Source organism: Peromyscus maniculatus, chromosome 8 (genome assembly GCF_049852395.1).
Source record: "Peromyscus maniculatus bairdii isolate BWxNUB_F1_BW_parent chromosome 8, HU_Pman_BW_mat_3.1, whole genome shotgun sequence".
Lineage (NCBI taxonomy): Eukaryota > Metazoa > Chordata > Mammalia > Rodentia > Cricetidae > Peromyscus > Peromyscus maniculatus.
Window position 1 is genome coordinate 73,562,563 of NC_134859.1, and position 16,028 is coordinate 73,578,590.

The following is a 16,028-nucleotide window of genomic DNA, read 5'->3' on the forward strand; positions in this document are numbered from 1 at the left end:
AATCACTGACTGTTTCGAGGCCCCAATTTTCCCCTCTATTAAATGAGAAGGCACCAACTATGCATTTAAAGAGTTAACTACAATTCTAAATGTTGGTTTCAGTAAATAATAAGGATTCTTACTTAATGTAAGCAAAGGTAGGCCACTTCTAATGATCAGTCAAATACACACCAAAAACTTCAGTGTTTTCTGTACTTGGAAATTCTCAGCTGATAATACATGATGACTGAGAGGGATCAGATTTAAACACTCAAATGCAAAGCTAGTCACTTACTTATTAACTAAGGTGACTAATTGGCTACCTTCAAAAATAGGGCAAAGATCATCATCATAAATATGGGTAATAAATAAGACATGATATAAATGGTTAAATTTTGAAATACTTCCAAGTAACATTATTCTAAACTTATGTATTCCTAGTTTTCCGAATAAAAACACCATACTTGCACTTACACAGTGATTTTCACACATACCATCTCACCAAACACTAGGACAGTCATGAAGTGGAGCGAGTCCTTTTATCAACACAATCAAGAGTAGCTCTGAATGCTGGGTAATTTGCCAATCATTGCTTAGTAAGTGTTGGAAGCCAGACTTTCAATTCAGGTCATCTGATTTCAAATTTAATGATCTTCCTGGGTGCAGTGGCCTTTAACCCCATGAGGCAGAGGCAGAGGCAGGTGAATCTCTGTGAATCTGAGGCTGTCCAGGGCTATAGAGTAAGACCTTGTCTCAAAATCCTAAAAAAGTGGATTGCTGACTTGAGCCAAAGTCAGCAAGACAAAAACAAAGGATAATACAACAAACAAAATGTAAGAAAGGATTTGGGCTGAGTGTGGTCGAGAATGCCTTTAATCCCAGCACTCAGGAGGCAGAGACAGGACCAGGACGTTCTTTGTGAGTTCCAGGCCAGCCTGCTCTACTATGGAGTTGTGAGTTCCAGGACAACCAGAGCTACATATTAAGACTTTGTCTCAAAAAACAACAAGAAATAAAAAGCAAGAGAAAGAAAAGAAAAAAAAGAATCTGGCAGTTGTGTAATCAATAATTAACTAGATTTTAATAAAAATTAATGATATATCAAATTTACAATTCCACTTGTCAAAAAGTAGAAGACACAGCTTTGTCACCTCATTTCAAAGACAAGTGTAAAACAGTTCGTTAACTCAAAAAATAAGGACAATGTAGCCGGGCGGTGGTGGCGCACGCCTTTAATCCCAGCACTCGGGAGGCAGAGCCAGGCGGATCTCTGTGAGTTCAAGGCCAGCCTGGGCTACCAAGTGAGTTCCAGGAAAGGCGCAAAGCTACACAGAGAAACCCTGTCTCGAAAAACAAAAAAAAACAAAAAAAAGCCGGGCGTGGTGGCGCACGCCTTTAATCCCAGCACTCGGGAGGCAGAGCCAGGCGGATCTTTGTGAGTTCAAGGCCAGCCTGGGCTACCAAGTGAGCTCCAGGAAAGGCGCAAAGCTACACAGAGAAACCCTGTCTCGAAAAAACCAAAAAAAAAAAAAAAAAAAAGGACAATGTGATAACAAACATTAAACTAGCTGTAGTTAAATTGGTAAACAGCATCAAACCATTTGCTAGAGTAGTTCAGATATGTGTTTATATAACTGTACTATTAAATGTATCTAAGAAATATAGCCCTAAAAATGTATTTGTTTTAAAATAATGTAGGCAAATAAGCTAAACAGGAGAAATTACCTCTTTAGAATCATTTTGCACCCATACAAACTTGGTCATATTTCTCTGGGGTACCAAAGGTCAATAAAAACATAACTTTCCACATACAAACTACTGCCTAGTAAGTTTCTTCCCTAAAATCAGATCCAATGGCAACACAATTCATAGATAATAACAGTTGGAATATAGCCGGGCCCAGAACTTGGGAGGCAGAGACAGGCGGATCTCTGAGTTAAAAGCAGGCTGGTCTACACCGAGAAATCCTGTCTTGAAAAAAATAAAACAAAACAGTTGGGATATTAAATTCTTCATTATGTCAAGAGAAATACCGGGAAAGTTCTCTAAACGACCGTTCTCTACAAAATGTCAACAAGCATCTAGGAAGAACAGAAAGATAAAAAAAAAAAAATCTGCCAATACACATGCACAGCGCCAATCTATGCATTATTAGATTTTTTTGATGGAGTAGAAGCAAAGCAAAAGATGGCTACGGAAAATCAAATGGAGGTCATAAGTAACCTAACACGAGGCCATACACTCTTTTGGAATAGTGAAGATTTTTAAATCGACCACCCTGTCTTGCTGCCCTGTACTTCCGCGGCGGTGAAATACAAATGTTGGGGACTAGGGGTTTGGAAAGGGCAGAGGACTCCCTTTTTTTATGACAGCTGCAGGAAGAGGCAAGGTCCACAGCAAGAGTTATGAGAAGAAGGCCCCCTTCCTTTGGCAACTCTGTACCCTCAGGACACCCTCACGCCTGCACTTCATGGAGATACATTTGGAATAATGCGCTAATGGTTGGAGAGGAGAGACACCACATTGAAAGGTCCTGGAAAATCAGCTCGGTCATCAGCAGCGAAGACCTTCTTCATTTAAACCAAGGTTCTGGACACCCCGGGAGGAAGGTGCTCCGTAGGAGCCAAGGACGGCTTCCAAGTCTGGAAGGAATGGTCAGGAGTGTCAGGGTCAGTGTCCCGGGAACCAACCGTGGAGAGGTGTCCCATATAACCTGGCTGCCGCCAGGCTGACACAGCCCGTCAGCAGTGACCTGAAACACTCCTCAAGTGGAAAACAGCGTGTTCTGAATCTGCACCGCCCAAGTGTGAGAGCCACGGGAGAAGCCGAGCTGTGGAGAGCCTCGGCTTGCGCCCCCGACTCCCCGCATTCGCCTACCTACCCGCTCAGACCCCGGCTTCTCCGGATCTCAGGATCCTGGAAGCGGCTCCCAGCACCGACTCTCACACCCGCCGCTGGGCTCCAGCCAACCGGAACCCACTCGCGTCACTTCCGGTCCGGTCCCCCCGAGGAGCCCGCCTCCAAAAGAGAAAAGTTCCACCTTCCTTTTGGCAACCCGAGAAGGTCCTCGCGGGATTTCAGTTCGGCTTTCTCAGTTCGGGCCCTGTGGGTGTGACAAGAGGAAGGATGACTGCGCTTTGTAGTTCCTGATCCGGAACTAGTTTTTCTGGAAACCCGGAAGAAATAGGTGGCGCGCGCGAAGCGTGTTTCTTGTTCGGGAGTGGAGGACCACAGGGCGTGAGCAAGTCCTTCAGGTAAGTCTTGCTTCCTTCCAGGACGATGGAGAGGAGTGTAGTTCATTTTGTCTCTGCTGGAACGTATCTTACTATCTTATCCCACAGTCTGCCCCCTGCTAGCTTCTTCATAAACCGTCTTCCGCCCGGTGGCCGCTGGAGGTCTTGCCCGGTCTGCAAACCTTCCTTTGGATGCAGAAACTGAGATGCTGGGGAGGGATAGAACCCGTATTTTAGTGTCTAGCAAAGCCTCCTCATTTAGGTAGCATTGATATGCAGTCCTAGCATGAGAAAATGGAGAGCAAGCCTCACACTGTAAATACTCACTGTCCGTTTTCGAGTTGTTCAGCCTTGTTCCGACAGGGAAAGAATTCTTAGGATGGATTCTTAGGATGGATTCAAAAGTACTTTTATTTATTGGTATTGTGGTGCATGCACTTCGTGCATGCTAGGCAAGCGCTCTACCATGGGGCTTTTGTTAATCCCATAAATGCAGGAGTAAGACCACCGACCCATATCCTGGCTAAATAATTAAAGCAAGCTTTTTTCATTCGTACGCATGGGCTGTTTCTCCCTAATAGAGTGGGTCAAGAGATCAGCATTGGACATGGGGAAGACAAGGGGTGTCATAGTTCAGGAGTAGGGGTTTCCAAATGGGGGATTTGGCAGGCAAATAGGCGGGGTTACAGAAACAGAACATAAGCATAAACAAGTTGGTCCTAACAACCTCCTGAAACAAAGGCATGGTTGCCATTTCCAGGAACAGGCAAGTACAGAACCTTTTGTAGTTAAGATTATAGGTGGGGCATAGCTCAATCCTTGAGAAACAAATTTAATCGTAGACAGAAATGAATATAGTTTGTTGTTTACTGTAAGATGGCTTTCAAGCCTTAGATAGAGGCAGATTGGTTTATCACTATACCTCACTAAATTGCACAGTCTGGTCTTGAACTTGGGATGCTCCTCCCTCAAAGATTAGAGTTAGCAAAGTTGAAAGTTTTTGGTAAGAAATTAGGACACTGTAGGTAGAAATAGTGGGGATAGGGCCTGCAGTAGTAAATACAACAGGACTTGGTGACCGGTGGTATTGGAACATAGGAGGGAAAGTACAGGTTTTCTTAAAAATCAAGAACACAAGCCAGATGGTGGTGGCACACACCTTTAATCCTAGGACTTAGGGGGCAGAGGCAGGTGGACCTCTGAGTTTGAGGCCAGTCTCCTCTACAAAGTGAGTGCCAGGACTGCCAGGGTTACACAGAGAAACCCTGTCTCAAAATAACTCAAAAAAGATGGAATGCTCAATACCCTAGGTTTGATGATCAGCAAAAAAGAATTCAATCAAAACAAATAGAGTACATGAAAACTCTGTGCAGTGAAATCTAACAGAAACTGGAGGCCCACGTTTGGAGCCAAAGCGCCCTAGATGTAGGGCGATTTGGGAATAAATGAGATTGCTCACCTTGATGGAGTATAGAAAGAAAATGATGTAGGGACATGGGAAGAGGGAGGAACTCCCTTACTCTGGAGTCTGGTTGATGTCTTTCACCTGTAGAGAAGCAAGAATGTTAACACAAAATTAACAGTTGCTTAAAGCCTAAGTCCCCTCCCAGTAGTTGTCTAGGATTCTCACTTGAAACCCCATTTAAAGGTGAATAACGAGGACTAGGGGGGTCCAGCCCCTCGATAGTCCCCTCCCAGGGTCCGCAGAAGGCTCTATCAACCAGCAGAGAATCTTTAGGGTCGGTAAATCAGTCTACGCACTCAGAGTTCTTTGATCCATTCGCTTTAATTCCTCTGGCATAACATCCTCTATACACAGCTTCAGTTCTGTTCTCATGTCTAGCTCCTTTCTTGCCTGATTTCTCTCTATATTTATCTACTGTCCCCTCTATGTTCTATCTTAATTCCTTCATCTAGTTCTGTCCCTTCTAGGTTCTCATCTATCTAGTTCTTTCCCCTATCAGCTCCTCTCCTGTCTCCTTCTCTCTCATTTTGCTCTTCCTCATCTTGTTCTTCCTCATCTGGCTCTTCCTCATCTTCCATCTCGTTCCTCTAGTCCTCTCTTTCAGCTCTTCAATCTAGTTCTTCCCCATCTCAGCTTGTTCCTCTCAAGTTCTTACCCATCTCGTTCTTCCATTCTCTTCTCTCTTCCCTCTCTAGTCCTCTGCTTTACAGTTATATATCTCCCCAAAATCACGATCCTCCCCTCCACCCAGGACACTCAGCCTGAACTTCCTCAGGCAGTGATTGTCCGCTATCAGGATCAAATGGAGGGTTGATAAGAATTACAAAGAGGGGCACTAGTTGTTAATTACCATTTGTGACCCAAAGGGGAAGTGACTAATGAATTAACTAAAGGCTAAATATGGGTAACATCTAAGAAGAGGGATCTTACGTGCACAACTATAACCTTAAATGTGTTTGGTAAAGGATGTTAAAAATCTATAAGTTGCTAGGTCAATGGGAGAAAATAAAACTGTCTTCTTTTTTCCTGTGGCTCCTATCTGTTCAAGCTGTCTGCCGTTGACTGCAGGGTGGGGGAAAGTGTGCTCAGTCTCTAGGCAACCTGTGTACAGCTAGATGCCTCTGGTGATACAGGGAGGTTTGAACTGGGAGTTCTGGCTGAGCATAGCTGTTAGCACAGAAGTTTATCTAAATATTCCTAGAAGTGGTTAGGTAAGTAGTTAGAGGTCTATAAAGTTAGTAAGGCTGTAAGAAAGAAGGGCCTAAGCTAAATTGTGTAAAACTATTACTTAGTGTCCACCTGGCCTAGGCGGCGTCCTCTTGTGAATTTACTGTAAGTCAGGAGACTTGTATGTGGGCTGCTATCACTTGTTAGTCCTTGGAAGTTGGGCGCCCCCCTGGGTGGTGTCTCCTTGTGGAATTTAAGTCAGGAGACTTTCAGGTGGGCTGTTATCATTATTAGTCTTTGGCAGTTGGGCGTCCACCTGGGTGGTGTTTCCTTGTAGTCCTTGAAAGTGGCTAAGGGAGATAACTGGTTCCAGAGAAAGCCTTTCCTGAGGCTGTTCTCCAAATACCTGGAGTGTGTATGTCCAGAGAGTGATCAGTCTACACTGTTAGTCCTTCTTAGGGGAAAGTCAATTGGGAAAACTATGAAGGCACACATGATTTTCATAACAGAATACAGCTGATATATAACAAGCCAAGTAACACCAAAAACTCCTTGGGATTTGGCTTCCTCTGGAGGAATTCCCTGATCCCTCCAGGTAGTGACTTTGCCATAACCAGCTGAGTTCTTATGATATATTTCTGCGGCCCGCAAGAGGTGAAGGACCATGTCCTATGCCCCTTGTACAACCCTAGTGGCTTCTGATTGGTTTGTTTGTTTGTGTAGCTCTGGCTGTCCTGGAACTCACTTTGTAGACAAGACTAGCCTCCAACTCACAGAGATCCACCTGCCTCTGCCTCCCTAGTGCTGAGATTAAAGGCATGCGCCACCACCCACAAGGCTTCTGTTCTCTTATTACCAGATTATAATTCCATCCAAGACACCTCCTGTCCAAAGAGAGAAAGAGGAGGAGAGTGAAAAAAAATGTTTCTTAGCAGCCACCCTTTTAAGATATAACTAGAGAACCACCAAAATGATCTATGTGGCTGAGGCTAAGACAGTTGTGATCCTCCCTTAAGGAACCCAGATCTGTGCTTGGCAATGTCTTGCCTTCTGAGACCCTTTCCTGAACACATACCCATACTTGGTCATGTCTTAGGGGGAGACATTGGATCTGTCTTGTCTGTCTGAGTCTCTTTCTCTCCTAACCCTTGAGCTTAAAAGTATTTAATAACATCTCCCAACTGCTTATGAAATTCTCTTTCAGGGTTGGGGATTTAGCTCAGTGGTAGAGCCCTGAGTTCGGTCCTCAGCTCTGAAAAAAAAAAAAAAGAAAAAAGAAATTCTCTTTCTGTGTTGAAACTCCCAATCCCAGTTTTGCTTGAGTTGAGCTCTCTAAAAGATGAAAGGACTCCTGAGAGTGACAGTGTGGAGCAGCTGTACCTCTCTTCCCTCACCACGGACAACCTGACAGACTTTATTATAGCCTGTCAGGGCCAGCTAGAAGCAGGGAGAAGTTGTTTGATTTTGAGAGCTCTCTTTTGAGGCTTTGCCACAGTGCTGGAATTAAAGGTGTGTACCAGCACTGCCCAGCAAATGTCTGGTTCTTTAGCACTTTTGGTAAGCGGGGGAAGAGAGGCACCAATACATGGTGATTAGGAGAAGCGGGTAATTGAGGTTGGAAGTGAAAGAAAAAAATTACGCCATGGTGGGTCAAAAATTTTAGGAAAGGATTTTTTTTTAGGTTGAAAAATGAAAACAAAAACGGTGGAGTAGATTATTACATGGAGCACGGCTCAGGTTATCTGGAGCAAGAGGCCTGATAAAACACGCTTGGTGAAGCAGCCTAATTAGACTGCCCAAGAAGAGGTTTTTATGGATACACTGATTTTCCTGTGCCTTTTAAGGTTGTCTGTGAGACTGATGATGAGCAATGTCAAGCCCTGAGCTTATTGGTTTGTGAGGATGCAGAGAAGGGACAGACTGAAACACCTTTTAGAGGATTCTGATTGTGGTGACAAGAGATTAGAACATGAGATTAATGACCTCGTGGAGGTGTAGGACATAAGTAGGAAACGTGGAAATCTGCAGTTTTCACTGGTCTCTCTTTTTCCCACTTGTCACTGGTGTATGTGTTTTTAAATGAGATTGAGCAGCTTTTTATAATGGCTGTTAGCTTTTTTAGAATTCAACCACATCTTCTCTGATTGATCTTCAATTTCTCATCTTTAAAAGTTACAGTTACAGCTTCCTTTTAATGTTCAGAACAACAATAAATATGTCCACCAAAGTAACTGATTGTCCAAAGATGGATGAGCTTATTTGGGAGTGAACATGACTTTGGAGCTATGCATACCTTCGTAAATGATATATTAAAGGATGTTGAGTCAGCTGTGGTTGAGGATGTCTTTAAGCCTAGCACCCAGGAAACTGAGGCAGGACAATCACTGCAAGGCCTTCCAGTCCTCCTGCCTCTTCCTCCTGAGTGCTGGTCAACTTCCTGCATGCTGGAACTACAAGTGTGGGCCACCATGCTGGGCCAAGGAATGATTTTTAAAGGCTCAGTGAGGAGGGTACATGAACTGATCGGAACCCTAATCCTTGGCTACCAGGCTGAGTAACAAGTGTGATCTCAGTTCAGGCTTGGGCGGGCACTTACTGAGCAGCTGCACTGGCAGAAGTCACCTTCTGTGTGTGCTTTTCATTCTGACAGTCTCTAATCATAGTCACGAGATCCTCTTTTTATAACCTCCTAGCTGTATTCCTTCTGTCGGAGTCCATCTAGGCTTCCTAGTGGCTGTACCCAGCAGGACTGCATAAGAGAATGATTATTTGATCACGGGCCTGAGTACCAGGTGTTTGGAAGGGTCTACACTTGGCTGTAACTAGCAAGGGGGAGGTCCTTTGCCCCTCCCCTTGGCAGTGTTATAAATAGCTCTTTGGAATAAAGCTCTGGGCCGGAGGATAAGGATCTAGGTCCATCCAAGGCTATCCTGTGTTTCTCTCTTTCTCTCCCCTCTTTATTTCTATCTAAATCTCTTATCCCTCATTCCTCAAAAGTCCCTGGGGTAAATGTGGGAGCTGGTCTCTCACATCCTTGTTAGGCACTGACAAAAGCAATTTGATTTTATTTATTTATGTAATTATTGAGACAGGGTCTCTGTAGACCAACCTGGCCTCTACCTCCCAAGTGCTAGAGATAAAGGCATGCACCACCCACCGGGCTGTGAATCCATTTTAATCGACAACTTTATAGGTAAAGGTTATAGTATATTACCCATTCTGGTAGAAGCGTTAACTTTTCTTGAGTCTGATACATGGAATATTTGCTTATTTTACAACCTAGAAATTGTGAAGATTCCTAATTCTACCTGGCAGACAGCTACCAAACATCTGTTGTATTGAACTTCTTCTGGTCTTAGCTTCTCTGTTCCCCTATGCTTCTTTTTAGAATTTGAATGCTTGATTCATTGAAATCTGCATACACTATGTACCTTGAAAAGTGTTTGAAGAGGGAACTAGGTTTGCAGGTACATACCTAGAATCCCAGCTACTGGGAAGGTTGAGGCAGGAGGATCATGATCATGTCCAAGAACAGCCTAGGCAACTTAGCAAGATCAAACAGCAGATGCAGGGGTGAGTCTCACCAGTGGAGAGTCCTTACTAATACATATGCAGGAGGCTCTAGAGTGGTGGTTGTCAACCTTTGGGGGTTGGATGACCCTTGCACAGGGGTTGCATATCAGATATTTACATTATGATTCATAACACTAGGAAATTTGCAGTAATGAAGTAGAAATGAAATAATTTTATGGTGCATGTGGGGGCTCACCATAACATGAGGAACTATATTAAAGGGTCAGAGCATTAGGAAGGTTGAGGACCATTGCTCTAGAGTTTACCCTAACATTGCAGAAAAAGGAAGGAAGAAAGGAAGGGGGGAAGGAAAGAAAGAAGGAAAGAAAAGAAGAAAGAAAGGAAAGAAAAGGGGGGTCCCTGAACTGCCTCAATAGGTAAAGGTGCTTGCCCCCAAGCCTGGCAGCCTAATTCAATTCTTGGGACCCACATAGTAGTAGATGAGAACACATTCCAAAGGAAAAGTGTCCTCTGACCTCCACACATTCTTGTCCGTGTGTGCACCCCTGCTACACACACACAAGTCACCAGTTCCAAACATTCCCTTGCCAGCTCCTTTTAATCTTAGTGTCCTTTTTTTAATCCATCATTGACACTTGTTAGTCCTAGACTTGGGATGAATCCTGCTTGAGAAATCTGTACAGTTGCATGGACTAGTACTCATTCAGGAAATGAGTTCCAGACATAAATATTTCACAGTTCTGTTACACATGCTCTTCATTCACCTTAATAGCTATTACAAATTTCCTATGATTTCATATCTGATGTTTCATTTTTCATTAAGAAAATAAGAGGCAGCCGGGCAGTGGTGGCGCACACCTTTAATCCCAGCACTTGGGAGGCAGAGGCAGGCAGATCTCTGTGAATTCAAAGCCAGCCTGGTTCTAGGACAGCCAGAGCTGTTACACAGAGAAACCCTGTTTGGAAAAACCAAAAAGAGAGAGAGAAACAGACATCACTTTTAATTTCTGCTTCAATCATTGTAGACTTACATTCTGGCTAAATTGTGTGCATTCTCTTTATATACATATTTCTATCTCTGATTTTCCTAGCTAACCTAATAGAGAAGGCAGGCTTTTATCTAATCTTTCATTTATTTCAACCCTCTGAAGGGTCCATGTCTCTAACTAAGTCTAATTGAGACAACCATGGTTTGATACTTTCTCTTTTTCAGGGTTAGCTTGGTGCATTGTTACTATCTTTCTTAGAACTCCAGCACCACTATCCCAGTATGGCTACATCCCTGAAAAACTACTCATGCTTTAAATAATCCTACATTTGGAGCAGAGTCTTTGTAGTATAAAATGATCTCTCATTTTGACAGCTAATGCTGACAACATCATGTAATCATGAATAATCTAAGCATGCATACTGACTCTTACACACTTGTAATTACTAATTCACTGAACCATCTAAAGTTTCTACTATAAACTTTGACCTGCTTTTGAACTACATAGTTCATGTGCCCACCTGATCTATAAATGAGCTTTATGATATGTATCTCTTTAGTGACTAAGAACTGTAATTGAAGATTTGGTAGAGTATAGCATACATGAAATGCTGGGTTTGATCCCTAGCACCACATAAAACCATTCATGGTGGCATGTTCCTGTAATCCCAACACTTGGGAAATAGAGGCAGGACGACAAGAAATTTGGTCAGCCTTGGCTTCCGGGGGAGTACAAAGCTAGCCTGGGCTATGTAAGACCCTCTTTCAAAAACCAAACCAACGAAACAAAGAACTGTAACTGAAGGAAGCCAGTTGTGGTGGGACATGCCTGTAGTCTCAGCACTGCTGAGGCAGGTGGATTAGAAGTATGAAGCCAGCCTGGGTTAAATACTAAGATCCTGTTTCAAAGAAAAAAAGTCCTGTACTTGTGTCATTGTTTAACTAAAATAGTCTTCATACCGATTCCCATAGGAACATTATCTAGAGGAGGTTTAAAGTTATACCCAATACACTTGATTGTCAATAAGTTTTAGTTGTCTTGGCAGCCTGGTGTTAGACTTGTGATCCCATCTCCTTGGGAAGAAGTAGAAAAATCATAGGTTCAAAGCTAGCCTGGACAACTTAGACCTTGTTTCAAAATAAGAGGTAAAAAGAAGGCTGGGCATACAACATGGTGTTAGAATACTTGGCTAGCCTGTGTGAGGTCCTGGATCAGTCCCCATTGCCTCCAAAAAAATTTACTTCCTTCTGTAATTAATGTAAGTGTCTAATTACCTGGTGGCCCCTGTGCTGGGCAGAAGCTCCTCAGCTTGCTGGAATCCCGTCTTTACTCTTGCTTGTTCTAGAAATAGACAAGTGATGGTTGGCATGAGTTTGGGGATATATTAGCACCACTACATGCCAGCTGTGGTGGCTCACATCTGTGCTCCCAGCAGTGAGAGGCTGAGGTAAAAGATAGATAGACACAAATGTGAGGTCACCCTGACTGCAGAGTGAGACCCTGTCAACAACAGCAAATAATCAAAGAACAAAGAAAGAAAGAAAAAACAAACACAGAATGGTACATTTTAAAAGTGTGAATGTGCCGGGCAGCGGTGGTGCATGCTTTTAACCCCAGGACTCAGGAGGCAGAGCCAGGTGGGTCTCTGTGAGTTCGAGGCCAGCCTGGTCTACAGAGCGAGATCCAGGATAGGCACCAAAACTACACAGAGAAACCCTGTCTCAAAAAACAAAACAAAACAAAAGTGTGAATGTTATGATACGTGAATCTTTTTGGGGGTGGGGATCAAGATAGGTTTTTTTCTGCATAACCCTGGCTGTCCTGGAACTCTGAAGACCAGACTGGCCTCAAACTCACTAAGATCCACCTGCCTCTGCCTCCGCCTCCCAAGTGCTGGGATTAAAGGCTGCACCACCACCACCACCACCACCACCACCTAGCTTGTGAATTTTATCTTAAATAATTGATACTGCTATACTGTCTTCAATTGAAAATCTTTGGTACTGGGTTCCGGGGCATGGTGAACTACAGAGTGAGACCCTGTTGAGGGAAGGAGAGAAGGGTATCCAGTGCCTCTAGGATAGCTACACTTCTAGAAAACTCATAGATTTAAGACCCCTACTTCAAATACTGTGTGTTCAGATGTAACATGAATTTGTATTAGGATCTTGGATAAGTTTCCCATCCATGCTAATTTCCAGTGCTGCAGCTTTGCTTGCAGCATCCTGACTTCATGGCCTAGTGCGCCTCCCACAGGCTTACCATGACAGTGAGAACCACTGTATTATGAAGACACAGATTTACACTCCTTTCCAGAGTGAATTTTTATTTAGGCTCTTTGAAGAGGGTCCCTGTATGCCGGTGTCATACAGGGAAGTGAACCGTGTGAAGAGATAAGAACAAAAACATGGTGCACATTGACTTCACCAACCTAGATCAGACTTCTAAGAGTCTAATACCAAACAGTTCATTGTCAGCATATTTAAAACACAGTACAATTTGGGAAAAGATTTCCAGGCAACCATCAGTCCAATTCCAGGTACACAATAAAGCTTTAAAAACTTTGTAAAAGAGTTTCTATATAGTCAAAGTACATGTGACCATGAGGGTGGGTTCTATAGCAAAAAGACCTAGAATTTAGTGTGGTCTCTGACTGATAGTATAGAGGTCAGCAGGCCATAAAGAACTTGTGAAATCTCCCCTAAGGATGGGTAATGGTCTGGGGAAGAGTCTGGAATAACCGTTCTGGAGAATTAAGGTAAGCTCTGTCCCTTCAGTTAACAAAAACATCACCAGATTGTTAGCAACCTCAACTCTTTGCTTTCTTGGATGGAATGGAGGTATTTGGTTTGTATCTCTTCCATTGAGGAGATACCCCTGGTTCTCTTAGTGTTTCTCTGTGAATACAAGGACCTTTGACCCCAATAGTTCTTTAGGCATATTGGCCAAGACATTTGCTTTTCCCACAGGATTTAAGGAAGACTAAATAGTAGGGCTTTTAACTGAAAAGATTCTGCTGCCTGCCAGGCGGCGGTGGTGGCGCACACCTTTAATCCCAGCACTCAGGAGGCAGAGCCAGGCGGATCTCTGTGAGTTCGAGGCCAGCCTGGTCTACTGAGCGAGACCCAGGAAAGGCACAAAGCTACACAGAGAAACCCTGTCTCGGAAAAACAAAACAAAAAAAAGATTCTGCTGATCATTCAAAATTGCCACTATTTCTTGGGGGTCTTTCAGTTGTCTAGTACTTGGGGTGGATGGAAGCAGGGTCTATGCATAAGATCCACAGTCTATCTTGCCTTCCTCTGTGTGGCTCTAAAACACTGCTTGCTGCTTGTAGGTGGTTTATCTGAATAGCTTGAAGCCCCAGTTCTAGATAACAACTTCTCTCTTTTCCCTTAGGTACTCTCCAAGTTCTTGGTTATGGAGTATTTGGCTCATCCTGGTACACTCAGCTTGGCTGCTGGAGTTGCTTGTGGCATGTGCCTGGGCTGGGGCCTCCGGGGCCACCTTAGGATGTTCCCCCAGAACTCAACAAGTGAGACAAATAGAGACACAGAGACAGGAACCGAAGCAAGCATCTTGGGAGAGAGTGGAGAGTACAAGTTGATACTTGTGGTTCGAACTGACCTAAAGATGGGAAAAGGGAAGGTCGCTGCCCAGTGTTCTCATGCTGCTGTTTCTGCCTACAAGCAGACTCAAAGGAGAAACCCTCAAGTGCTCAAGGAGTGGGAGGACTGTGGCCAGCCCAAAGTGGTGGTCAAAGCCCCAGATGAAGACACCCTCATTGAATTACTGACCCATGCAAAGATGTTGGGACTGACTGTAAGTTTAATCCAAGATGCTGGACGTACTCAGATTGAACCGGGCTCTCGAACTGTCCTGGGAATTGGGCCAGGACCAGTAGAACTAATTGATGAAGTTACTGGCCACCTAAAACTTTACTAGATGAGCTTTTGTGCGATGTGATTTTGTCTGAAAACTGAAGCTTGTCAGTAACAATAAAAGCTTAATTTTTGCCCCACTTTAAAATCTGTTCCCATGTTCTATCATGTTCTGGACCATTAATATCTTGAGCTTAGAATATTTTTGAAGGGCTAGAGTGATAATTGCAGAGGACTCTGGTTCAGTTCCCTGTTATCTAGATGGCAGTTCACAACCATCCCTAACTCCATTTCCACAGGATCCAACACCCTCTCCTCATCTCCTCCACCACTCCTGGTGTACATGGTGTACATATAATACATACAGGCAAAACCACCATACACATAAATCTAAAGAATAAACGTAAGCCTTTAATCACAGCACTTGGGGAGACAGAGGCAGGCAGATTTCTGAGACCAGGCTGGTCTACAGAGTGAGTTCCAGGACAGCCAAGGTAGAGACAGAAACCCTTCTCAAAAATAAATAAATAAATAAAATAAAATAAATTTAAAAAATATATTTTTTACATGCTCTGTGGAGTGTGAGGTGCTGAAACAGTCTGATGTTGGGTAAAAAGGAAGCCATGTTTCCCATGTATAATTTGGCCTCTGTGTTGATTCCTCTTCAGTCAAACCATGCTGCTATCCTTGGCCTTTTTGAGGACCTGATTCAAGAAATCATATTGCAGTTTTTCCTAGATAATCTTTAATTAACAGACCATTGCATAGATCCACTGTGCAATAATTAAGATTTTTAACTAGCTGGATGTTTTGGAGATGTTAACCCTAAACCTGTGGCATTTCTCCTGCCTTGACCGCCCACATGCTGGGATTGAAAGCATGCAGCATCATATACCCAGTTGATTTCTATTTCCGAGTTGAAATTTTATGACCTATGTAGCATTTTGATGCTTTTTTCTGACCCACTTGGGCTAAAGGTACTTACTTCACAGAGGTTCTAATTCATAAGCTTTAAAAATTCATTTACTTACTTCAGTGGTAAAACCGGTATGTTGTGAACTTTATGGACTTTGGAAATGTGAGAATGAATTTATGGCAACTAAAGGACTGTAGTTGTACCCAATCTCTCCTGAAAATATTAGGAACAAATAATTTTATTACTTAGGGGCACATTTTCTCACTGTGTATCCCTGACTAACTTGGAACTCACTATGTAGAACCAGGCTTTTCTTGAACTCAGAAGTCCTCCTGCCTTTCTCCCAATGCTGTGGGATTAAAGCCTTGCACCAGCATGCTTGGCTACATAAAGCTTTCTTGACAGTCTTGCTAGAATCCATTTTTCTTGACAGCTCCAGAAGATTGACAGTGACTTCTAAATTCATCATATCCTTTAAAACTGTGATGTTGAGTATAAGGTCGTAAGTAGAAACTAGGCAGAAAGATTCAACTGTAGGCAGTCTCTAAGTTACGGTGCTTGGTGCATTTTTATCACACAGAAGCAGAGTCGGTACAGGAGCAGTCAACACTGAATGATGCCACAGTAGCAACAGTTTCTAAACGGAATGTTTATACAGGAGTCAAAAGTGATGCAACCACATGTAACTGGGTTAAACTCAATCTTAAATACATGGTTATGACTCCATACTGACAGACTGCTTTCCCAGCAGGATGGCTGGGGTAGCTGATTCAAAGACCTGTAATAAGCCAGGGCTTACCTACAAGGACAGTGAAAAATGTTCTGGTAAGAAATCACAGTATTGGTTCACCTGTTCTTGGTATG

General features: G+C 43.3%; 2 protein-coding genes across 2 annotated transcripts in view; one reads left to right on the top strand and one right to left on the bottom strand.

Moving 5' to 3' along the window:
• Positions 1–3,133, bottom strand: part of Vmp1 (vacuole membrane protein 1) — a 105,713-nt gene extending 102,580 nt beyond the window's left edge. The window contains exon 1 of the mRNA XM_006983196.4: positions 2,861–3,133. The gene's annotated coding sequence lies outside the window, so the exon portion shown is untranslated. The remainder of the gene's footprint in view (positions 1–2,860) is intronic.
• Ptrh2 (peptidyl-tRNA hydrolase 2) lies at positions 2,478–14,396 on the top strand. Its single transcript, XM_006983229.3, has 4 exons — positions 2,478–2,633; positions 2,717–3,088; positions 3,141–3,233; positions 13,767–14,396. Exons 1-4 carry the CDS (start codon positions 2,478–2,480, stop codon positions 14,310–14,312), a joined length of 1,167 nt encoding a protein of 388 aa, XP_006983291.1. The 3' UTR covers positions 14,313–14,396.
• The last annotated feature ends 1,632 nt before the right edge of the window (positions 14,397–16,028 follow it).